The sequence below is a fragment of the Octopus bimaculoides genome, chromosome 6, assembly GCF_046866305.1.
Source record: "Octopus bimaculoides isolate indiv1 chromosome 6, ASM4686630v1, whole genome shotgun sequence".
NCBI classification, from domain to species: Eukaryota; Metazoa; Mollusca; class Cephalopoda; order Octopoda; family Octopodidae; genus Octopus; species Octopus bimaculoides.
In genome coordinates, this window is record NC_142933.1 from 119,043,437 (window position 1) to 119,069,840 (window position 26,404).

General features: G+C 36.0%; 1 protein-coding gene across 4 annotated transcripts in view; it reads right to left on the reverse strand.

Annotated features, from left to right (window-relative positions):
* Nucleotides 1–26,404, reverse strand: part of LOC106881072 (uncharacterized) — a 175,199-nt gene that overhangs the window by 92,936 nt on the left and 55,859 nt on the right. For all 4 annotated transcript variants that reach the window (XM_089354504.1, XM_014931286.3, XM_014931285.3 and 1 more), the window contains exons 2-3: nt 18,927–19,113; nt 14,179–14,364 (exon numbers count right to left, since the gene is read on the reverse strand). In XM_089354504.1, the coding sequence (XP_089210630.1) occupies nt 14,179–14,364; nt 18,927–19,113 (373 nt within the window). The remainder of the gene's footprint in view (nt 1–14,178; nt 14,365–18,926; nt 19,114–26,404) is intronic.

Genomic DNA, 26,404 nt, shown 5'->3' on the forward strand with positions numbered 1-26,404 from the left:
AATCAGGTTCTCAAGAATGTACTGAGGATATTCAATATTTATCGAAGTTCCGCATATACTAGAGTTATCCAATAATTAAAAGTAATATGATGGTATATGTCTGCCTGTCTGTCCATCCGTCCGTCTGTCTGTTTGTCTATCTATCTATCTATCTATCTATCTATCTACACACACACACACACAAATAAAATCCAAATAAGAAGACATAGAAAAGTTTAGCACATTTTTAATGACCAGTTACAATTGCTTCACTACACTCTGTTTTTAACACTATTCCATGCAAAACTTCCATGTGGAATGTTACAATATATTTGTTGTTTTATATATCATCAGACTTGCATCGAATGCTACACTCTTTCATTGTATGACTGTCAAGTATTATATGTTGCTAGACCTACATATAAGATTAATCAGTATTGAACCAGGATATTTTACATCAAGGGAATGCAAAACACACACACACAGCTACTAAACAACACTGTCACACAAACATGCATAGTTTGTTAAACTAGGCATTGAAGATAGGTTGGAGGCTCTGGTCAAAAAGAAACAGCCTTGAAGACCACAAAGTGAACTCTACCTCAGCCCCCAAGAAACATCTGATCAACCTTACACAGTCAGAGAGTAACTTCACAATCAAACAGCTCCTTATGAATAACAGAAGACCCACTGGCTTTGTGCTTTTGTGCAATACCAAGGAGGTTGCCAAATGGTTTAAAACTAATAGCAGCAGAATTAGGACAAGGTTTACCCAATTTGATACACTGGACTTTTATCTGTTGATATTGAGGAATTTGTTAAATAGTGTGCTAGATGTTAGAAGGGCCTATAATGAGAGAAAAGACAGGGGCACAGGCATCATCATGCATGCTAGAAAAAGTTTCTCTTCAACAACAGGTTGATCTTGGTCTGGCAAACTGACCCTAAGACTCCTTTGATGTTGCAGTGGAGACTTTTGACAGTGCTGATGTATGTGACCATATTGGTATTTTTATTCTGGGTTTACAAAATAAACAATTCTCCTCAGCTAGTTTTGGTCTATACAGAAATGATACTTTAGTAATATTAATAGGGGTGAAAGGCCACACTCAATATGCTTAGGTAAGACCTAACCAACGCCCTCAATCCTGGAACTCATGGTCACAATAGAAACCAGCTTGAAGGGGGTTGATTTCCTTGATGTGACCTTAAACTTAAACACTAGTGCTTAAAAAACCTTTAGGAAACCAAATGAAAGATTAGAATATGTTAATACAGCTTCCTGTTTTCCAGCCATAGTGTTAAGGAACCTGATTAAGAGGTCCAGCAGAAAAATCTTCAGCCTGTTTTTGGGTGAAGAAATTTTTGATATCACAGCTCCATATTATGAGGCCCTGGCAACTCGCAAATTTAAGGATAAGATTAACTATACAACCGACCCTAACCTCACCAAGAGAAAATGCCACCAGAAAATTTTGTGGTTCAAATCCCAATTCTTCCTGAAGGTAAAAACTTGTGTAGATAAGATCCTTCTTAATTAGTAAACACTTTCTTTAAACACATAGCTTAAACACCTAGTATTAAAAAAATCTTAGTAAGTAGGCCCATACTTGAGACAGAGGTAGGATGTTAAGCCAGAAGCAACACAGCATGTCTACTTGATACCAATGCAACACAGAAACCATTGTATATTAGGCACAAGTGATATCAAGGATTCCAACAGACATATGGATGGGTGGAAATATGTGGGCATGACAGAAGGTCCCTTCAGAATTCGATTTAACATCCACAAATCTTCTTTTACAAACCAGATGTGAGTTTTCATAGCCCTAGCTAGGCATATATGGTCATTGAATGTAAGTGCCATAGATTACAGCATCAAGTGGAGAGTACCGGAAAGGTGTAAGGGTTATTTCAATAATAATAGTAGACTCTGCTTGGCAAGAAAAGAATCATACTTAAGAATTCTCATCACCTGGCTACTTACCTAAAGAGTAAAAGCCAAATTTTCCAAGCCCTTATGATTAGAGATATGCATTTGGATACTGGCAGACATATATCATGAACATAAGTTTCAGATTTGCCACCATCAGCACCTCCCATCATCAGTCTGAGGATTCAGTACAATACTTGTGTACTCAACTTATGACATACAAACACACTCATACACATAAACATACAGGTTTATATATGATTTTAAGATTGACTAATCTCTCTCCTTCATCCCCACTTCTGACCTCCATACATATCAAAACCATCCTACCCACACCCCAGATCCCAACCCCACTCAACAGGTATTTATCTCATACACAGTGATGGTACAGGCAGATCCCTAATCAAGGGACATAACTCTTACTAAAAAGTTTCCTCTGAGCTTCTCCCACAACACACGCATACACACAGAGACACATGCACACACATAAACATATAAATGGTATGTGCTTGTGTGCATGCACATGTGTAATATAGTGTCTTTTTTTATTTCTATTATCTTGTACTTCACTCTATTTTGATAAAAGGTTTACATGAAATGTCACTTCACTTCTTTTCCTTTCTACATTTTCGTTTTTGTTCTCTTGCTGATAATGTCCTTGCGCACAACTTGTAATTTTTTTTTTTTATGTATGTTTGTGGGTGCATGAGATTACATTTTCTCTATCACTTTTCAAAAAATTTGCCCACCTGTTGTAACCTCTGACGTTGTCAATCAGTCTTTCATTGCCCTTGCTCAATTTGTGCTATTTCACCTATATACAAATATGTTCCAAAGATTTAAATAGAAACACAACAAATGGAAAATTCACACGTAGGACAAAGCTAATTCCTCGAATAGGTTTGGTGATGAAAATAGGAAAAATAGACCTCAAAACATAAGTATAGCACTTACCAAACTTTGTAAGTGCTAATGCACAGAAATTTTGGCCTATGAGTCACTCTGTTGATTCTGCTAAATATACATTATATATATATATATATATATATATATATATATATATATATATTAATATATATATATATATATATTAATATATATATATATATATCTTAATATATATACATATACGCACACATATAATATATGTGTGTGTATGTATGTGTAATGGATATATAATACTGTACACTTCAATTAATATGTATATATGAGTACAGCAATGAATTCCGGGTAGAGGTAGGGGTCCACCAAGGTTCCGTCCTCAACCCCCTCTTATTTATCATAGTCCTCCAGGCAATCACAGAGGAGTTCAAGACAGGTTGCCCCTGGGAGCTCCTCTATGCTGATGACCTTGCCCTAATTGCGGAGTCACTATCAGAACTAGAGGAGAAGTTTCAGGTGTGGAAGCAAGGTCTAGAATTGAAGGGCCTTAGAGTCAACCTAGCTAAAACCAAAATCCTAATAAGTAGGAAGGTAGATAAAACACAAACCCCTTCAGGTAGATGGCCCTGCTCAGTATGTAGAAAAGGAGTAGGTAGTAACTCTATAAGATGTACCCGGTGCAAGCTATGGACACATAAGAGGTGCAGCAACGTCAAAGGCAGGTTAACTAGGAAGTTAGTTTTTGTTTGTGGCAGATGTTCAGGTGCAATAAAGACTGTAAACAAACAGGAAACAACTTCTATCTCATTCCAGGGTGAAAAACTAGAGGTAGTCGATAGCTTCCGCTATCTGGGCGACCAAATTAGTAGTGGGGGTGGGTGCGCTGAAAGTGTAGCTGCTAGAATAAGAATTGCCTGGGCAAAGTTTAGAGAGCTCTTACCCCTGCTGGCGACAAAGGGACTCTCACTCAGAGTAAAAGGCAGACTGTATGACGCATGCGTACGAACAACCATGCTACATGGCAGTGAAACATGGGCTGTAACTGCTGAGGACATACGTAAGCTCGCAAGGAATGAAGCCAGTATGCTCCGTTGGATGTGTAATGTCAATGTGAATATCCGTCAGAGTGTAAGTATCTTGAGAGAAAAGCTGAACATTAGAAGCATCAGTTGTGGTGTGCAAGAGAGACGATTGCGCTGGTATGGACATGTGGTGAGAATGGATGAGGATAGCTGCGTGAAAAAGTGCCACACCCTAACAGTTGAGGGAACCCGTGGAAGAGGTAGGCCCAGGAAGACCTGGGCTGAGGTGGTGAGGCAAGACCTTCGTACATTGGGCCTCACCGAGGCGATGACTACTGACCGAGACCTTTGGAAATGTGCTGTGCATGAGAAGACCCGGCAAGCCAAGTAAGATCGTTGCCAGTGCCCCTGGGCTGGCTCTTGTGCGGGTGGCACATAAGATGCACCATTTTGAGCGTGGCCGTTGCCAGTACCGCCTGACTGGCTTCCGTAGGATTTTCGAGCGAGATCGTTGCCAGTGCCCCTGGACTGGCTTGTGCGGGTGGCACATAAAAGACACCATTTCGAGCGTGGCCGTTGCCAGTATCGCCTGACTGGCCTTCGTGCAGGTGACATGTAAAAGCACCTACTACACTCTCTGAGTGGTTGGCGTTAGGAAGGGCATCCAGCTGTGGAAACTCTGCCAAATTTAGATTGGAACCTGGTGTTGCCATCCGGTTTCACCAGTCCTCAGTCGAGTCGTCCAACCCATGCTAGCATGGAAAGCGGACGTTAAACGATGATGATGATGATATATACTTTGATAGTTTTCAGCCAATATTGACCTAGGCCATGTCTAACTTAATAGCACCACCTGGCAAAGTCATTCCAATCAGGATTCAGACACCATGGTTCATTCAAGTAGAGAGTTATTCTTTACGGAGACATATCCAGGTGGAGGAGGTTTATCCAGGATTTCTTGAAGGAATTTGTTCAAACACATCTTGAACTTTATGGGGTCGGTTTCTGTCTTAATGTGTTTTGATATAATGTTAAAGTGAGCAGGGCTAACCGAGGTGAAATAATTGTGCCATACTGTTGTCATGAGATGCGGGTGTGATTTATGTTGTAGATGGATAGCACAGGACCCAAGCCTTAGGTGTACCTTAAAGGTGATGCCAACATCATTTGGGCAAGGCTGGTGGAACGTTTTGCACATCATGCAGATGATGTGCAGCTCACTGTAACACTGAAGAATGCTCATGGCAACAGTGAGCTTTTCCAATCGATCCCAGTTGTCAAGGCCTGCCATGCCATCTATCTTTATCGCAACTAACCTTTGGGGTGCTTCAACTTTCATGATGCTTTGTTTCCTGTGGGGAGACCACAGTGAACGACAATATTCAAAGTGGGGTTGGGCAAAAGAGGAGAAGAGAAGGATAATAGTATGGATGTCTCTTGACAAAATAGTTCTGAGAATCCAGGAGTACATTCTGCAGGCCATGTCGACTTTACTGTTTATGTAAGTAGCCCAGCTTATGTTGTTGTCTACAGAAACTTTCTAACAATTGTCACTCATAAGGCATTAGTTAGCCTGAGACTATAGCAGGTGATACTTGCCCCAAGAAGTCATAATCTAATAGGATTGAACCTAGAACCAGCCACATGTTTGCAAACAAGTTTGTTAAACACACAGCCAAACATATACCCCTATCAAAATTAAATTAACAGCAATCAAGTGCATGTTAATTATCATTATGAGTTAATTCATTCAAGTACAAAAAGCAGTCTTGTTAAGATTCTTAATAATAATTCTATATAATTGATAACAGCTTTAACACCGAAGTTGAGTATTATTTTTTTTTCTGATTAGCTTCTATTTTTATGTTTTTTCTAAGCAATAATTTTTAAATGGCTCAACAATGTATCACTTGTATGCTGCAGTTCAAAAACATTATCCATACAGAACCTCTGCTTTAACCCTAAAACCTCAACAGTACCATATTAATATAAACAAATGTTGATTTAACTACCGAAGCTGTTAAAATATTAAGTATAAAGGTGTGGGCATGGCTGTATGGTAAGAAGTTTGTTTCCCAATCACATAGTTTTGGGTTCAGTTCCACCATGTGGCACATTGGGCAGGTGTTTTCTGCTATAGCTTTGGGCCAACCAAAGCCTTCTAAGTGGATTTGGTAGATAAAAATGGAAAGAATGTGTGTGTGTGTGTGTGTGTGTGTGTGTGTCTTTGTCTCCAACAACCACTTGACAATTGATGTTTGTTTATTTACATTCCCGTAACTTAGCAGTTCAGCAAAAAGAGACCAATAGAATAAGTAGCAAACTTTAAAAAATAAGTACTAGGGTCGATTTGTTCAACTAAAACCCCCTTCAAGATGGTGCCCCAGTATAACCACAGTCCAGTGAATAAAACAAGTAAAAGATAAAAGATTTTGTAGATTAAATGCTTAAGAAGCAAAACAAACCAGTTAGGGTAGTTTTATATTTATATTGTGGATATACGAGATTTCTGGATGCTATTATAAGATGTACACAAGTCTATAAGAGCATGTGCATTCTAAGTAATTATATGTTTAATGTGTCAAACAGAGGAATAAAAATAAAATGTGTGATTAATGACATTAAAAAGATGTTTTATAGGTATAGTCAACACAATATACTTATTATAGCATTCGAGGAGGGATTAAACTATTGTACACCCACACACAATCATTCAGTCACCCCCACTGCACACACACGCAAACACACCACCCTCCCATTCCACACATGCACACCCACACACTACCATCACCACCAACTTCCACACTTACACAATAATTTATTAAGCTGACAAGGTAACTTCAAAGTGGTTATCTGACCTGCTAGAGAAAGCAGCTAAATTTCATTTAACCCTTTAGCGTTTAAACCGGTCATACCCAACCCAAATAGTCAACCTGTATCATGTTCAAACTGGCCAGATCCAGCCTCTCACATCTATCCTACAACGTCATTCTAAAAATAAACAAACGCATCATTAAAATCTTTGGGCTACAAAATGACACTCCACTGGTTCCGGCGACAAAGGTTTCAGTTAATCTGATCAACGGAACAGCCTCCTCATACACAGACACATATACTCTTAACGTAGTTCTCAGGGGAGTTCAGTGTGACACAAAGTGTGACAAGGCTGGCTCTTGAAATACAGGTACTACTCATTTTTGTCAGCTGTGTGGACTGGAGCAAAATGAGATAATTATCTTGCTCAAGGATACAAGTCACCAGGAATTGAACTCATGACCACAAGCCAAATAGCCTAACCACTAAGCCACATGCCTTCACTGGCTACAAAATAATACATGATTAATTCAAAACAAAGTGAATAAACAAGCACTACATTTTACAGAGCAACCTGAACGCTAAAGGGTTAACTCACACCTTACCATTTTAAGTAAGGAAAGGGCTCATAAGACAATGTTGTTCTACATAACCATAAAAAAAACAGGGTGGTCACAATAAGAATGTCTTTGGTCATAGGTTAGAAGCCTTTGAAGATTGATTTGGGACTAAATAACACTAACATATAATTTGACCTGCTACAAATAACAGCTAAGTCTCTGAAATCATGTCTTATTCTCTTGAAAAAAAGTGGGGGATGCAAGATAATATGGCCTTGCATTCCTTACATATAGGGAAAAGATAGGATGGCCACAATTGGAATAGCGTGACCATCCCATTATAGGTGTATTTAATCAGGGTTGACCTGGAGTTAAATAACAAAAAAATGAAACAGCCCTTTTCTACTATAATCAATGAAGATCTTGTATTAATGTTGTAAATTTATGGCAGAGGTTTAGAAGAAATAATGTGTTTTAAACAAAAGCAAACAATTTAAATGTTGTAAAGTCCTTTTATGATTATTGTTTATAAAATAAATAATGTAATCCTAAAAAAAAAAATTGACTTCAGGGTACAAAATATTTATTCACAAATTGTGAACAATTCGACTGCTACTTTTGTGCTGAAATGAATTCACACAAAAAATGATGAACTAGTGATTCTCAGTAGAAATATAATCAATTTATTGCTCATAAACTTAAACAACAAAATCAAAACTGTGAACGATTGTGATAAACTAATGAGTAATTCAATGTGCTTTATTAATTTATTATATCACAAATATATGTAATTAAGATAATGGTTTATATATAAATTTGCATCCTAAGATTTATAGAGCACAAAACTCAGGATAAGCCATGGCTTTTCCGCAAACTAGTGAGAGGGTTTCCATTAGTAAGTGAAGTGGTCATCTGACTTGCTAGAGAGAGCAGCCAAATTTCACATACACCCGCTTTTAACGTTTAAATCTGCTTTATCTGGCCAAAATATTCCACCCAGCTCTCTTCTTTCTACAATAATTGAGATCAGCTTCTACTAATGCTGTAACATTATGGTCTTAATTTATGGCAGAGGTTTAAGAGAAACAATGTGCTTTAAACTAAAGCAAACAGTTTTGATATTGTGAAGTCCTTTCACAATATTGTGGCCTTGTGGTTAGGATGTTCAGCTCATGATTATTAGATCATGGGTTCAATTTCTAGACTGGGTGGTGCATTGTGTCCATGAACAAAGAAAGGAGACTATATATGTACACACATAATTCTCTAATCTCTTGTCTCCTAACTAGACAACTTTTATACCTGACCAGGTGAAAATATCATTGCTGACTCTCTTGTTAATTAAAAGCCATTTTAGCTTCTCAACTATTGTGAAGGTGACCTAATTATGAATCTAGCACTCAAAGCAAATCCAACTACAGACTGTCCTCATTTAACGACCTACCTATTTAACGACCACTCGGAGTTACGACAAACTTTATGAGCCATTGTTACATATTTTACAAAATATAAAAACTTAGAAACTTTGACTGTCGTATTGTGCGCTGTACGAGAACTGCCGTCATGATGGCAGTGCATCCCGAGCACCCAGCTTCACCCACCGACACGCTCGCTCTCTCATTCTCCCGCCTGTGGTCAGCCAGGCAACACAGTGACGCTCTCTGTACCGATATTACTATTTCATCTCTTTTTTCCATTATCTCTTGCACCCCATACTACAAGATGCCTCCAAAGAGGAAGAATACATCTTCACCTGCAGTAGGAAGCGCCAAGAAACAACGGAGAGCTATTCACCTTGACACAAAAATGAAAATCATTACAGACTACGAAGGCGGGAAAAAGGTGAGAGCTAGCGCAGACGATACGGGCCTGGCACATTCTACCATCTCTACTATTTTGAAGGATAAAGCGAAAGTGAAGGAGGCAGCCAGAAGTTCGACAGGCTTTAAAGCATGCATCACAAGACATCGGAAAGGTCTCATTCACGAGATGGAAAAGTTGCTGGCAATCTGGATTGAGGATCAGATTCAAAAATGAATTCTGATGAGCCTTCTCACTATCCAAGCAAAGGCAGGCAGTATTGTCACCACACTGGAGGAGCAACAGGAAGAAGAATCAACTGAGACATTTACGGCAAACCATGGCTGGTTTCAATGATTTTGTTCGAGAATTAATCTGCATAATCGTAGCATCAGCGGTGGGGCAGCGAGCGCCGATGTGGAAGGAGCAGAGAAGCTCGTTCAAGATTTCGACAAAATGATCGTCGATAGTGGCTTTCGTCCAGAACAAATATTTAATGTGGATGAAACTGGGCTGTGGCGGAAGAAAATGCCTGAGAGACCATACATCCGCAAGGAAGCAAAAACTATGCCTGGTTTTAAAGCTTTCAAGGATAGAATAACATTGTTGTTGGGTGGAAATGCCGCTGGATATAAACTGAAGCCTCTCCTCATTTATCGCTCACAAAATCCACGTGCACTGAAAAAAGTGAATAGACACACGCTGCCTGTTTATTATCACTTTAACACCAAGGCCTGGATGACTCAATGCCACAGTCCATTGCAGAGTTATTCATTTACATGTGAGTGGACTGGAGCAAGATGAAACAAAGTCTTTGCTCGACAACACAATGCACAACCTGGTTCAGGAATTAAAGCCATGATCTAATAATTATGAACAGAAAACCTTAACCACTAGGCCATGTACCATCACTCTGAGTTCAAGAATATGATAAAAAGCATCCAAAATATGCTGTAAAATGGTTCATGATAAGGACATCAAGCTATAAAAGCCACACCACCGCTGCCGCCACCGCCACTGCTGTCACCACCGCCACAACCACCACCACCAAAAAATGTCAAACTCAGCAGCAGAAAATGGCAGTTTTATCTTTATTGTGCATCAAATGATAGAATATGCTATATGGCCTATGTACACCATGCTACCAACTTGGCAAAACTGTGATAAGATGATGACGACATTGATGACATCGATGAGGAGGAGGACAAAGAAGATGAGGAGAAGGAAAACAATGATATCTGTTTGGTAATAGAGGCCCACTGGAAATATAAAAGTTAACTGATTGATGCAATTTATTGAATTTTAAAAACCTCTTTACAGATTAATCTAAATTAAAATGGATAGAAAAAGTGCATAATATTGGAGATGAGGGATTGGTAGAATATTGATTGTAAAGTAAAGCATATTTTTGTCTGGTTTGACTAGAATTCTGAATTTTAAAAGTTATTACCATGAAAGAACACAGACTAAATATTTATGAAGTAATATCTGTTGGTTAATTGAATAGTTTTGTCTGGTGTTTTGGTATATTGAAGGAATAAGAGAGAGATAGAGAGATGGGAGTGGGGTATATGTAAAACCATGGCAAACATCAAGGAGATACTGCAACGATGGAGGTGCAGGGTGTTTAAAAGGGTCACGTCTTTCTAAGAAATGAAGTATTTAAACAGGCATTGATATGTGGTAATAAGTTTGCTTCCCAACCACATGGTTCCGGGTTCATTCCCACTGCATAGCACCTTGGGCAAGTGTCTTCTACTATAGCCTTAGGCCAACCAAAGTCTTGTGAGTGTATTTGGTAGATGGAAACTGAAAGAAGCCCATCATATACATACATATGTTTGTGTGTGCATGTGTATCCACTTCCACCACCTGACAACCGGTGTTGGTGTGTTAATGTCCCTGAAACTTAGCAGTTTGGTAAAAGAGATTGATTGAATAAGTACATTTAAAATATCCACATTTGAGGAATATGTAATGAGAGATAGAGTAAAACGATTTGTTTAACCATTTTAGTGCCAGTCTGTCAAAGATCACCTTCAATTCCGCAATACAAAAACTACACATTTAAAAAAATTCATATTTCCATTAAAACTTTCCCTCATAATTTTATATAATGACCTTAATATTAATCCATCCCAAACATTGGCTTAATGTACCAATTAATGATTAAAAAAAAGTTAAGTATTTTAGTCAATTCCTCTAAGTTTTGGATAATTTTCAAGAATTAGTAAATGACAGATTTCACAGTTGAGTTAATATATTTAAATTAAATGTTAATATATTTAAATTAAATGCTAATAGTTTTAGATAATTTCTAACATAATTAATTTGACATTTTTGTATAATACTTCATCATTTTCATCACTGTCACCATCATCATCAGTAGCAGCATCATTACTATCATTATCAATATCCTTTTATGTTTGCTTTTCCTTGCTGAAATGAGAATATGGCATCAGATGATTTATCAAAGATCAAGTTAGTTTTCTTCTTTTCCTAGTGCCCTCCTAGTTAGTTCAGGGACCACATCTTGCTCATATTTTATATTTTTGGAATGCTTTCTCTTGTTAGCTGTCCTTTCTATATGCCCTTCCATTTTACAGAAAATACTAGGAGCATTAAGCACATTAGCAATTCCCTTGACCCCGACAGCACTAAAGAGTCCTCTTTATACTGTTTCCATTCATTTACTACTATCAGAGGATGGTCTTGTTCTCAGAAAATTAAAAAAAAAAAGAATTATGAAACAGTAACCAGAATGAGAGCATGGTAGAAAGAATACACTAAGAAGTGACACACAGCTATATGATGGTTGTTGGTAAGGAGATTGAACAGAGCAGCATCAGCAAAGGGAAAGTGATCAGAAGGAGACTGGATGATAGAAGAGAGAGTGATAAAAGAAAGTGAGAGAGAGAGAGAATTAGTGATGGATGTTAACAATGAGTGGTAGAGGAGAGTGTAACATGAGAGACTGTGATGAAAATGGGTGTTGATAAGAGAATAAGAGTGACATAAGTCAATAATGAGTGACAAGAAGGGAATAGTGGGAGACAGAGAATGATGATGCACACGCATGCACACACATGCACATGCATAATGGACTTCTGCACATTTCTAGTCATAAGGCAATGGTCAACCCAAAGATGTACAGTAGAAAACAAATATTTTCACAAGGTACTGTAAAGTAAAACTGAACCCAGAAGCATGGGGCTGCAATGCAAATGTTTTAACACAAGCTATCAAATCAGAAACCTTAGCTTTGGAAAGAAATCTCAAGATTTTTACAAAGATATGACAACTATTTTCAAAAACAAAATGACTATAGTATTAGCTTCTATATAATTCAAAAACTATGTCTTTTTCAACACCATTATTTAAAAACTCTATAGTTGAACTTCATTTTCCTTCCATATGGGAAACAATTACAAGTTAATACAACCTATGAGCTTCTATAAGATTACTCAACCTGCTAGAAATAGTAATGAAATCTACTTCAAAACACACCCTACCATCTTATAAAACAAAACAAACAAACAAAAAACAGAAAAATTGTGCAACATAGTCCAAGAAATGCAAGAAAACAGGACTGTGACAACAGGAAGGCATTTGATTCTGGGTTGTTCAAACAGAACTGACATGAAACGAAGCAAATGCAAGAGACAACAGCAGCAGAAACCATTAAGTTTTTAGACCATTATACCACTGGCACCAGCAATTCTTTTCCATTGGCAGTAGCAGTGTGTCCTTAGTGTTGAGAATGTTTCTGAAATTTCTGAAACTCTGAAGCCTTATTTGTGAGTTTGATGTGTCAGGAGAAAGAAGTTACGAGTTGATCCCCGGAGTGGTTTGTCTTCAAAGTCCCTGTATCTATAGCACAAATGTGCTGAAGCAATAGATAGCCAGTCTGAATGCAGTCAGTCATTATCTACTTTGACACATGCTCTTATCCAGTGAAAGGTGGATAACACAGCCAGTGGTGAGAATTGAATCACCTAAGTGGAATCTGGACTCAGAATGGAAACAGAATGGAAGCAGATGGAAACAAAGTATTCCATCTGATGTTCAAACAATCTCATCAATCCATTGCTCCTTATCACACTTGGATAGATGGCAAGCAGAGTTGACCTTGGTGGGATCTGAACTCAGACTGCAGGGAGCCAGAACAAATACTACAAAGCATTTTATCCAATGTGCTTATGATTCTGCCAGTTCACTGTCTGTATTATTAAGATGGCTAATGGGTGTCACCAAATCAATGACTTTAATATTTCAGAGCAAAAGAGAGTAAAATGATGACAACTGATAAATCAATAGATAACATTTCTTATTTATTCTACCATTTTCCCTATCTGAGATGTATTCATACATAGTACAAAGCCTTTTAGAAAATCCATTTGCATCAAAACAATGGCAGCCAAAGATCAATATTATGATGACCATAAATACAGAAGTTAGATCAGTAAGTATTTCTAATAGAGTAATTTCAAGTTCAAGATTAGTTTTGGTGGAAATTTTCATCTTGCTTTGCCTTTAAGGCGTCATCCCATCTCTGTCTGTGCAACAGAGAGATAAACTTGCTGTTCATTGCACTGCATTTTACTAATAAACCATCCACTAGTGATCAATTTGGTAATGGATATTTCGCACAACATAGACTCGTTCATATGAAAGCAGTAATTCCTTTTCTATCATTAATGTTATAAAATATGGTACATTCACATTTCTCAAAACAATCCTTTCTCCCCTTCACGGAGAATGGATGTACCATATTGTATGCTATAACAGACAACCTGGAAAGCAATTTGATCTAACTTATTTCAAAGACGTGTGATTCTCAGGATTGAAATGGCATTTACTGAATTAATACACATCAAATAAATAATCATTTATTCAGTTTCATTATAAAAATTATTAGTAAATAACAATTACATCATGGAAAAGTAATTCTAGTCACTAAAAACAAACAATTATTGCTAAATTCATTTTTCTCTGATTTCTTGAGGTGTGAGGAACTATATCAAAAGATAAATGAAAAGCGAATTTCACATTTTTTTTTAATATATAAAATGATTAAAATGACTCTTCCATGATGCAATTGCTTCCATTTCAACTCAAACTCTCAGATCAAGTCACTTGTTAGACAACTCTACAACCCCACCGTGAATTAATAAATAGTTGAATCTACCTGCAACTGGCCAATTTCAGCTGCATTATGTAATGGAGTAGCTCCAGTTTTATCCATGGAAATTGTTGCTCCGCCTGACTGCAAAAGCCATTCAACAACTTTGGCTTGACCACAGCTGGCTGCAAAGTGTAAAGGTGTAGCACCATCAAAATCCCTTTCGTTTGGGTCAGCTTTGGCTTCTTCCACCTAAAACGAAAAAGTTGACATTAATGGCTTACTTTCATAAAAGAATTTCTGAAGAGTTGCAAACATAAGAAAGAAGTCATTAAAACTGGAAATATCTGGAATGTCAGCAGAGCATAATAATAAAACGTATTACAGCCAAGAAATGACAATAAATGAATTAAATTATAATATGTAAAATTATAAGCAATATTGATTGTATTTTTATACTGTGTGAATCCCAGGTTTTATAATGCACCATATGCCTGTGTATCATAAGAAGTGATTAAAAGGATTGGTGTCAGGAAGGACATCCAGCTGTAAACATTGCCCCCAAAACTCCCACCCTAACCCATGCTAGCATGGAAAAGCAGATATAAAAATGATCTGGCACAATGCTACAATTTCATGAGAGAGTGGCACGAGATACCAGATTAATGAGAAAAGGAGACAGGCGATTGAATTAATTCATTATTTATCAATCAAACACAGATGAAAGCTTATGCCAACTACAGCAGATCTTCAACTTAAAATGTAGAAGCAGAGGATTTAGTATTGGCAAATATTTAACAAGTATTGCAATATTTTGCACATATACCCCTTCTCAATTATCAATGGTCCTGGTGATCTCATATTCATGACATAGCAAAACTGCATCCCAAAGATTGACCTTTCTCTTTAGGGGTAGAAAATATTTCATGTCTCAACAGCTGCTAACTTTAAGATTCGAGTAAAACCCACACAAGAATATTACTCCCACATCTGGGACAGTGCTGCTGCTACTACTGCTGTTGCTACTGCTGCTGCTGCTGCTGCACACATGACTATCCTAGACTGCAACCAGAAAAGGGTCACCTGACTGATTTGCATGGTGCCAACACACTCCAAATTTTGCCCTACATATAATCCCTCCACCCTGCTTTTTATGCCTTGACTACAAAAGTCTCAATTCATCAGAGCTAATTAAATTTGTGGAAGTGGTACAAAATTTCCACTTCCACTCATGCCCACCTGACTCACTCATCTCACTTCCCTCCTGTCTTCTCACCTATCCTTACACTAATTACTTCATCCAATCTTTCATCCCCCATATTTAAACCTCTGGAATTACTTCCTGTCTATGTCCTACCTGTAATTAACTTTCAGTTGTTCCAGAAAAACAAAACAAAACAAAACTGCATCAACTTTGTCAGTCTGGGATACATACAGATTCCTAAGGCAAATTTTGCAATGTAGAAGGGCAAATTCAAGATCTGATAGTTAACCCATAAGTGAATTGACCCCAGTACTTTTTTTTTTAAATCTTGGTACTTATTTTATCAGTCTCTTTTGTTGAACTGCCAAGTTATGGGAACATAAACACACTATACAGTTCTAAATTTAAACACACTAACACTGATTTTCAAGTGGTGGTAGGGGACAGACAAACAGACAGACACACATGTGCAAGAAATGCTATGATTTATGGGAGTGAGACATGTGTAACGAATGAGGGGCACCATAGAATGTAAATGAGAACGATTCAATGGACGAAGAGGGTTTGGCTGAGAAGGGAGGGCAAACAATGAATTGGAGAGAATGATCGGAATAGAGCTAGTGATAGATGTTGCAAAGAGTAATGGGATGAAATGCCTGGATCATGTGCTGAGGAGGGATGAAAATGACCGAGAAAAAGTGTCGGGAATGAATGTGGAAAGAAGTAGGAGTGAAGACCAAGAGAAAACATAACTAAAGATGATGGAAGAAGGAATGAAGGCAAAGGGGTGGAGAGGATAAGGTAAAATAGAGAGATCTGTCAAAGGGCCTGCACAGCTAACCCTTGTTTTAGCAGGGAAATTGACCATTAAATCCCTTGTTGTTTTCTTGTTGGTTCACAGATATTCAAAAAGCTGAGGACATGGAAGGATTAAGATAATTTGAGAATTTTTTTATCTACTTCTGCTTTTACCATTTTTCTAAAGGACAGTAAAGAAGGGGACAGTGTAATATTTTAAGGTTAACAAAACCAAGAATTCCTTTCAAAAGCCCAAAAGTTTTGAAATAATACTTAGGAAAATAAAAGACTTTTTTTGCTGCACATTTGTCATCATATTACTATGTTATCATGCATACATACACTTATATGGCTAACAAGTAACATCATACTAAATATAATTTACATCATGATTAACCACAGAAGAAACTATACAATAATTTTTAAAAATTGATGATAAATAATGAAGATAAAAAAAAATGACAAAGACAAAAAAAAAAAAATGAAAAGAAAGGAAAACGAAATGAAGAGAAGGAGGAAGAGAAAAAAGTAAGTGGAAGAGAAGAGAAGGAAAACACAAACAAATATTTTTAGTGTAGAACTACTACTGCTTTATCATCTAAATTAAACTGAGCAGAGTTAAGTAAATTTATTTTAGGTTATGAGCCAACAACAAGGAAAGATTTTAATGTTATTTTTTATTCCAAAATTAACTGAAAATATCCAGGAACAACTTTTGTCAAGAAATGCCAAAATAATCATGAATAAAACAAAAATGAGTCATAAATGACAAAACAGAGCTACATAAATAGATTATCTAATTCTTTTACTGGTTTCAGCATTTAAGCTGTAGTCATTACGGGGCACTGATTTCATTGGTTTTAGTCAATTATATCAACTCCTGTTCTTAATCAGGTATTTATTTTAGCAATGTCTATTTATTGATTGGCTAAGTCTACCTTAGTGGAAAGGGATGTCACTAAATATCTAAATATCACAATATATTTTTGCTACACGAAATGATTTATAGAAATGTTTCATAGCCACCTGTCTCTTTTTACACCACTGGAAGAAGAGAGAAGTTACAGAAACATCTAGAGGTTCCTGAATGTTACCATTAGGTAAATATATGCATATTTTCTTTATATGGATATATTTGAGATTAATTGTCTTTGTTTATTTATTTCACATAGACATTGGTCATAGTGACCAAATAATTCCTAATTACTTTTAAAACACTTTCATTATTATTATCCTTGGATAGTCAAATTAAGCTGTGCCTTGAGAGGTTCATATACCTATATACCTAATATATATATATATATATATATATATATATATATATAAATATGCATGCACACATACACACACATAGATGTGTGTGTGTGTATGTGCGTGTGTGTGCGTGTGTGTGTGTGCGTGTGTGTGTGTGTGTGTGTGTGTGTGTGTGTGTGTGTGTTTGACTCAGCTATACATCACTTAAAGTTTCATAGGCACAAGACATGTCTACCTTATCATATTTTCAGAGACAAACTGTTATCAAATGTGTGTAACTCTAACCAAAGATGCTGAGTGCTACTTTCTATGATTTGTTCACTCACTTGTTCACACATAAACAACAGACTTCCACAGAGATTCTGCCATGATAGAAAACACTTGTTTAAAATGTTACCACAAAGGTGAGACCAAATTCCAAACCACACACCTCAACTTCTTAACTATACCTTGTTATAAATTCATTTTAAAAAAGTGAATATATGTCACATTGTGTTTTGAGAGTACTACTGTACATAACAGAAATTAAAGGCATGTCAACCTGAAATATATTGTCCATCTAAATTGTACTGATTATGGCCTAACACATAAGAAATTGAAAGGGTGTGACAAACTCAGTTCATCAGGACCTTTACCAATGATAGTACTTATATATTATACAAACAAACACACATGCATTAATGTATGTATGTATGTATGTTACTTGTATCAGAGAGAAAAAAGTAATGTTAAGTATAGTCTAGGATAAAAATAGGACCGCACTGTAACCAATGTTCTTCATCTGTCGATTATCAATGTGTTTGAATTGATTTTTAAAAGGTTTTCTAAGAAGAGGAGGAGGGGCAGTACTCATGACTCCTTCCAGGGCTGCTGGGGGAAAGTGGCAAAGTTATCCTTGTTCCAAAGACCTAACCTGAATACTAGTATAGAATGGACTCTATTAAAAGCACTGAAGCACTAGGTGATGAGGTTAAACCAGTTGTCATAATTTCCTGTCCATAATTCTGCTCTGTCAGAGCCAACCCTACCAATTGAACAGTAGCCATTACAGATTTATTATAGCCATGATCTTCTCGGAAGAAAAATGGCAAAAAATGCCTGGCTAATGAAAATATCTTGAAATAACAAAACATCTTTTAGTGTCATTTAGTGGATTTTTTTTGTCATACATTATTCAAATGCTATCAATTGTTATCCCATTACAGGATTGTTTTCATCTAACATATTATAAAAATATTATCATTTTCAAGATTACAGCACATTTTAATATGGCTATCATCATTAACTTTTCATGTAATATCAATTAGATAGAATACACAGTTGTTATTAAAAGCAAAACTGAAGTGATACAGCAAGAGTACTTCAAACTGTATATTTTAAGTTTTAAACAATTAAACAGCATGCTCACAATATAGACAGGGCGGACATGACTGGAACACTAATTAAATGACTTTTTTTCCCATCAACATAGTACTTTGGCATTTGGTATGTTTCAATCAAAGCAATCAAACGCAGATGTTTACTTTGTTCTACACAAAATGGGTAAAATGTTACTTACTAGCCATTTGATGATATCTAAATGTCCCATTTGTGATGAAGCATGTAAACAAGACATTCCATCAAAAGCAGTTATCTTTAAGGATCCTTTTGCTTCGGTAACAATGTACTTGAGGATGTCCAGCTTCCTTTCTTGACTTGCTAAATATGCAGGAGTAGCGCCATTGTTCATTTGCATATTCACAGACCTGTAAAGTAAAATTTCAATATTACTAATACATTCAACCAAGGTGGTAGATATAAAAGCAGAACTAATTTAGCTATTTCTCCATAGACTGAAAAAAAATTATGAATAGTCTTAATTGATTTTGGAACCTTTTTGAACTCTCATCAGCGGTATTTACATCAATTTGGCCAATCCCAGAGAAACAAGCAGCCAATCTGTTTATATACTCAACAATTCCAGTAGCCACAGAGAACTGGAGCTACTAAGTAGCATACTACGGAAAATAAAATAAAATATTACATCTATTTTTATATAGACAAAATCAAAAATATGGAATTATTGAAACTACAATTTTTCAAAAAAGCAATGAATTGAAAGAGTAATCTGGTTTTAAATCCTGCCAAGGTCAATTCTGCTTTTCATCCTTTCGAGGTTGGTTGATAAAAAAGAAGTGCCAATCTAGGGCAGTGGATTGGTGTCTTGCAGTAGCTGTTTCAGCTTTTGTGTTCTGATAACAACGGTGATGACATTGGAACCAAGCTGTACTAATCCAAGTTAACAACCTTTCCCTGGGATAAACATTGGTGAGATGGACAATGGAGCTTGGTATGTATGGGCCACTACTAGTTTTCCTAAAAATACTTGCATAGGCCTACACATGCATGTGCAGATGCATGGTCAACATTGACCAATAGAAGTCCTATGAATTTTTAAAAGAATAAAATAGATAAACTACGTCACTATCTTTATTGTTTTTGTTTTTTTATGGCTTAGCTATAGGATAAAGGGTAACTTGAACTAAATGTTTACAGTGAAATTCTTTAACCTCTCGCAATCATCATCATCATCATCATCATCGTTTAATATCATTGTTTTCTACATAGTTGCAAGGTTTATATTTACAGAAGCAGTTGTGGTTATGTAGCGAATAAATTTACTTTACAGACATGTTGTTCAGTATTTGATCCCTGTGTGTGGAACTTTGGGCAAGTATCTTAAACTATAACCTCTTAGTTCACCAATATCACGTTGGTGAAGTTTAGCAGATGGAAAATTTGCAGAAGCCCTCTTCCATCTAATACATGCAAGCATGGAAAAGTAGACATTAAAATGAAGATGATGAGATAGAAAATACATATATATATATATATATATATACTTGTAGTGATCAATAAAATAAGTAACAAACTGAAATAAGTACTGAGATCGATATGATTGACTAAATCTTCATAAGACACCACTTTGACATAGCCACAGTCCAATGCAGGAAACCAGTAAAAATATGTAAAAAAAAAAAAAAAAAAAAGAAATCTTGTATGACATTAATACATTGTTTTCAATGGCATTTAATGATACAAGAAAAACCAAATGGCAATAACCAATAATCGAAATTAGGTCAAAATTCTCCAGTCACTAGATTATCTCTACTCAATCAAACTAGCCACAAAAATAATTAATATCAAAGGTAATCATTATAATTTTAAAGAAACTTGATAGAATCAAAATGAAATAAATTCTCTAATTAGCAAACCGAAGTTGCAGAACCAATGACCACCTATCCTTTGACTTTCTGATTGTTATATTTATAATTATTATTAGTGCGCAACATGAGAAATTTATATTTTTACCATCTAGAAATAGCATACCTCCCCTCTAATTTCACTGTGCTGTGATCATGATTTCAAAATTATAAATTAAAATTGTCCAAAATAATTATTAACTTAAATATCTTAGATAATAGCAATTAGCAATTTTAAATAGTGATTTAATTGGTCACACAGAAAAATAGTTTTGTAACAAATATTAGAGGCCAGGTTAATAAGGATGTTTTTGCTTTTTTTTTTTTTTTTAAATGTTTGACGAGTAAAATATTTTTAAATAGATATATTTTTTTTTTATTTATAAATATGTACTATTTTAGGCTGATTGAGGTTTGAGTCTTTCATTTGGCTCACTTTGAAGAATACATCAAATGGTCATTTTAATCAATTCCTTCCTTCCATAAACTTCTTAACAAATCACATTAACTTCTTCAAAGAGACTTTAGAGTTTTTACCAGATTACTATCCAAGAACAAAATATTACATTAACTATAACATCACCCTTTTTTTGCTTTGTTTTTATAGCTTAACTAGAGAATGAAGAGCAGCATATGTGACTTTTAAGCAGTACATCTCTCCTGGTTCCATGGTCCAGGAAGAGATCTGCTGCTTTCTACTGAATCAACCCAAATCAAGGACTTTATTAAACAAAGAGGTATCCAAATAACAGTCGTGGGGTTAAACTAGTCAATGGATGGATTAGGACTATTATACAAGAATAAATACAAACTGACGAGTTCTTACATAACTCTCATCTATACAGGCTCACTCACAAGAAGATACTTGCCCAAGGTGGACTGCAACGAGAATGAACCTGGAACTGAATAATTGTGAAACAAACTTCTCAATCACAGTTTGAGAATAGCTTCCTCATTCCCTCCACCAATCTGAGAGGCCCTATAAAGAATCATGTGACTTGTCCTCCCTCCTCCCTCTTTACTTTTTACTCTTTTACTTGTTTCAGTCATTTGACTGCGGCCATGCTGGAGCACCGCCTTTAGTCGAGCAAATCGACCCCAGGACTTATTCTTTGAAAGCCTAGTACTTATTCTATCGGTCTCTTTTGCCGAACCGCCAAGTTACGGGGATTTAAACACACCACCATCAGTTGTCAAGCGATGTTGGGGGACAAACACAGACACGCAAACATATACACACGCATACATACATATATATATATATATATATATATATATACATATATACGACGGGCTTCTTTCAGTTTCCGTCTACCAAATCCACTCACAAGGCTTTGGTCAGCCCGAGGCTATAGTAGAAGACACTTGCCCAAGGTGCCACGCAGTGGGACTGAACCCGGAACCATGTGGTTGGTAAGCAAGCTACTTAGTGGTTAGGGTGTTGGGCTCATGATCATAAGACTGGGGTTTCTGATTCCTGTACCAGGTGCTGCATTGTCTCCTTGAGCATAATAATACTTCATTTCACATTGCTCCAGTTGACTCAGCTGGCAAAAAATTAGTAGTCCTATGATGGATTAGTGTCCCATCCAGGTGGGAAATATACACATCACAGAAACTGGGAAACCAGCCCTATGAGTCTAGACGACTCAGGAATGATTCTTATCCTTTTTTTATGTCAGAAAACATTGTCATTATTATAAAATTCCTTTATGATATACCACTAATTTATTGCTTGGTTTTTTTGTTTTTTTTTTGGTGGGCTGCTTCTGTTATAGTTATTTAAAATAATATTATAATTGATTTTCGATAGAAGAGCATTGAAGTGAATTCTCAGAAACTAATTTCACTTATGATAAGCTTTGTGATAGATAAGATAAACGTCAAATTTCTCTTATACTGATTAATATTTCATCTCTGAAGTGAAACCAAGTGAGTCAAGGAATTTCTATGAAGTCTAAAGTCATTTTAATTTTGGTTTAATAGATTACTTTGATATCATTTGAAGTGACCAAGTACCAGCAGATAGATATCTGCCTAATGTCCTTTACCTTCATAAATGCAGCAGCATTTTTCATTCTTTCAAACCCTTTCATCAGAATAGATCAAAGTTAACGGAATTTATTGATTACATCCTTTAAATCAAATTCAGTATCAGTGATTGCAGAGAGAATCTTCTGCAATTGAATGAGGGTCATTGAAAACTTTAAATAACTGCTTTGTTAATCTAAGATATAAGTGAAAAATGCTTCTTTCTATGTTTGCTCTAAAGTTCTCAAACTAACGAATACCGGACAGCCCCCCCCCCCCATCCCACACAAGAACAACATTATGGAAATTGTTCAGCCTTTGCCACTTTATTAATAAGAAGACAAAATGAAATTTGCGTTCATATAATTCAACTTTCTTCACTATGATATAGGATAAGTTTTAAAGTTTTGAATCCTCTGCAGTTCATTCCTTTGCCCATTTCTTCCAAGCAAGTATGGGTCGGATGGGGATGTCTTTCCGGCTGCATTCTACAGCCAAGTGGCTTTCTTGCCATCAGCATTTAATTGCTTTCCAAGTACAGGCAGAGGCATAGCTGTGTGGGTAAGAAGCTCGCTTCTCAACTATGAGGTATTAGGTTCAGTCCTACTGTGTGGTACCTAGGGCAAATGTCTTCTACTATTGCCTTGGGCCAACCAAAGACTTGTGATTGGATTTGTTAGATGGAAACTGAAAGAAGCTTGTGTATATATAAGTGAGTGAGAGTTTGTGTGTGTATCTATGTACTTGTGCCCATGTCCATGTGTCCTTGTGTTTGTGTTGTATTTCTCCCCCACCACAACTTGACAACCAGTGTTGGTTTATTTACGTCCTTATAACTTAGCAATTCAACAAAAAAGACTTAAAAATACTAGACTTAAAAATGGGGTTGATTTGTTCGATTAAAATCCTTTAAGGCAGTGCTCCAGCATGGCCACAGTCCAATAACTGTAAAAGATAACAAATAAGGGATCTTTTACTTCACTGATCTTCAAAAACACAGTGACTGACAGGAATGTCAACATATGCACACATACACACACGATAGGCTTCCATACAGTTTTCAGCTACCAATTTCATTTCACCTACAAGGCACTGCTCAGCCTGAATTATATAATAGTAGACACTTGCCCAAGACACTGTTCAGTGGGGCTGAATTCCAAACTACACGGTTGTGAAGTGAAGTTGTTAACCAAACAGCTCCCCTTTTCAATTCTCACTGATCTACATTTATGAAACACTAAAGTATGAAAAGGTGGAGGAAAAATATGACAGGGTTAAATAGACAGGTGAAAACCAACATAAATAGTGTGCTTCTAATGATTATAAATAAACAAACATTAAACTTGAATAAATAGTTCTTAATAATAACCTTCTCCAGTACCTTGAGACTTTTTCTCCTCTCACTCTCTACCAGTATGGCTTCCATAGAGTCAGATTTACTGAGGACTTGCTTCCTGATGTCAAACATCAGTTGTAACTCAGATTTAAGAAGTTTAACAAAAGTAATATCATTGCATTTGACATCAGAAAAGCCTTACCTAGGAAAGATTATCTCCTAGATAAACTTTCTTGTCTATGCACCAACTATATCTGTTATTAGGAGTTCAAATCTCATCAAAGTTGTTAAAATAAATACTGGTGTCCATGTAGTTTACTGTACTACAGAAGGTAGTGCCTTAGCATGGTCACAGTCTAACAAGTGAAACCAGTAGAAGAATTTCTTTGCCTTTTGCAAAACTTAACTGAACCACAGGCAGCTTTTTCCCTTCACTTTGTTCAAAGAATACTTCAAGAATATGAAATATTAATGCAGAAGAAAAAATTGCATCAGGCATCTACCACTTTTATTGAAACCATCTGGCAGAGAATTCCTGCATGGCTATCCTTGCCAAATTGTCATAGTACAATTCTTAAAATGAATTTGGCTAATGGCCTGACTAATCCTTACTAATGAAAGCAAACTTGTTCAAACCAGAAGAAAAATAACAGTTCAAACATATGGGAAAGATAATTTTAAACTATATTTGATAAGATTTATATTTTATTCCTGTAAATATTTGATTGGCACCCTTTCAATACATCAGTTTAAACACTTTTAAAAATACTTTTCATAGTGCTAATCAATGTCTGAACTTCCTAATTTTATGTTGTCATATATTTGGTTCTGATATCCTATTGTTGTTGTTGTTGCAGTTGTTTAATTTCAGGTTGGATCTGATCAGCTCTGTTCAAGCAGTCAAAGGTGCTCCAACTGTAATCACTCTGTCTTTGATTCAAACATTGTGTATCTAGGATTACATTATCCGATGTGTCTTTCCTTTATTCATTTGTGATTATAAAGTGTGACTCGAGAGAGATTTAGCTGTTATTTCAAGAAAGTCAAGCAACCATATAGACACTCTAATGTTGGTTTGAATTTCATGTCTTTCATATGCAGCTATGAATCATACCAGAAATGGGGACAATTAAATTAAATTGTGCCTATTATTTCTAATATGTGCATAATATACTCTTTGTGGAAATCCTTCAGTTTGTCTCTTTGAGATTATCTGATTTCCTGTATACACACTTATAGGTTAATTCAGGAACTGGTCTCTTTAGAAATCTCTTTGTGTCTCATCTTAATCTAGTAGTGATTCAATAACACACTGTAATTTATTAACATGAATGCATTCACTTGGAGTAAATAGCAGTATGGACTCCATAAGCAATAGCACAATCATCCCATCTAGGAGGGCAGTGACTTTGAACAAAATTTGCAAAGAGTAAAGAGATCTCTTTATCTTGCCACTCAAGGACAATCATCTCTCAAATTTTGGTAGCATAAAATGCACCTAGTCTATATGTCGTAGGCTGAACCTCTTCAATTTGGCCCTCCATGGTCCAGCAGTTTGCATGGACCAGCACTGTTTGAATCTTTGGAAGCATTATTAGATGCATTATTTCCTATTTAAGCCTTGTTCTAGCTTTGATAAGACATCAGTATATATATGTAGAATGAAATAGCAATGAGATGGAAATTAATCCCTAAGAGTAGCTCCTAATTTATATAGGAAGTTATAAACTGTTTTCTGGCTTTTATCCATGGCCCAACAATTATCAAGTCGTAAGATTGTTAGATTTAAGGATTTCAGCCTGTATTGAGCAGTTGATGATAAAAAGAGCATCCAGCTATAGGAATATGCCAAAAAACATGACATAACCAAAAACTGAAAATTTTCTCCACTACAATCTCTACCAAAATCATGAATGACCGCAACAAGTGACAAGACACTGTGATACCCACACAACCCTCCCCCTCCCATCAGAGAAAACATGCATGATAATGATGATGATGTGTTTTATGAGATCTTGAGATATTTTCTCTTGTGATTACTGAATAGCAAGCACAGTAACAAACGTTGGGCTTCCCCAGGTCAACTTACACAAGACACATTCCATAAAGCTAATCTTCATATGCCATTCTTATGACCGATTATGTTCAGGAACTCGTCATTCTCTTGAGTTGACCTTTGTTTTAATATTTATTTTAATATTTGTTTGTTTATTCTAGTTTCATAAATAGCTCAAATGACTCCTAGATTTTGCTATGGAGGATATATATTATCTGTATACGTATATTTCAAAGTCTTTTTTATCAGATATTTATCGTTTGTTACATTTCACATTAATATTTGTGAAATTGAAGGGTGTTTTAATTTATCTGATTATATCTGCTGAATAATGAAATATAATAACTCTATGATATTAGATAAAATCAATT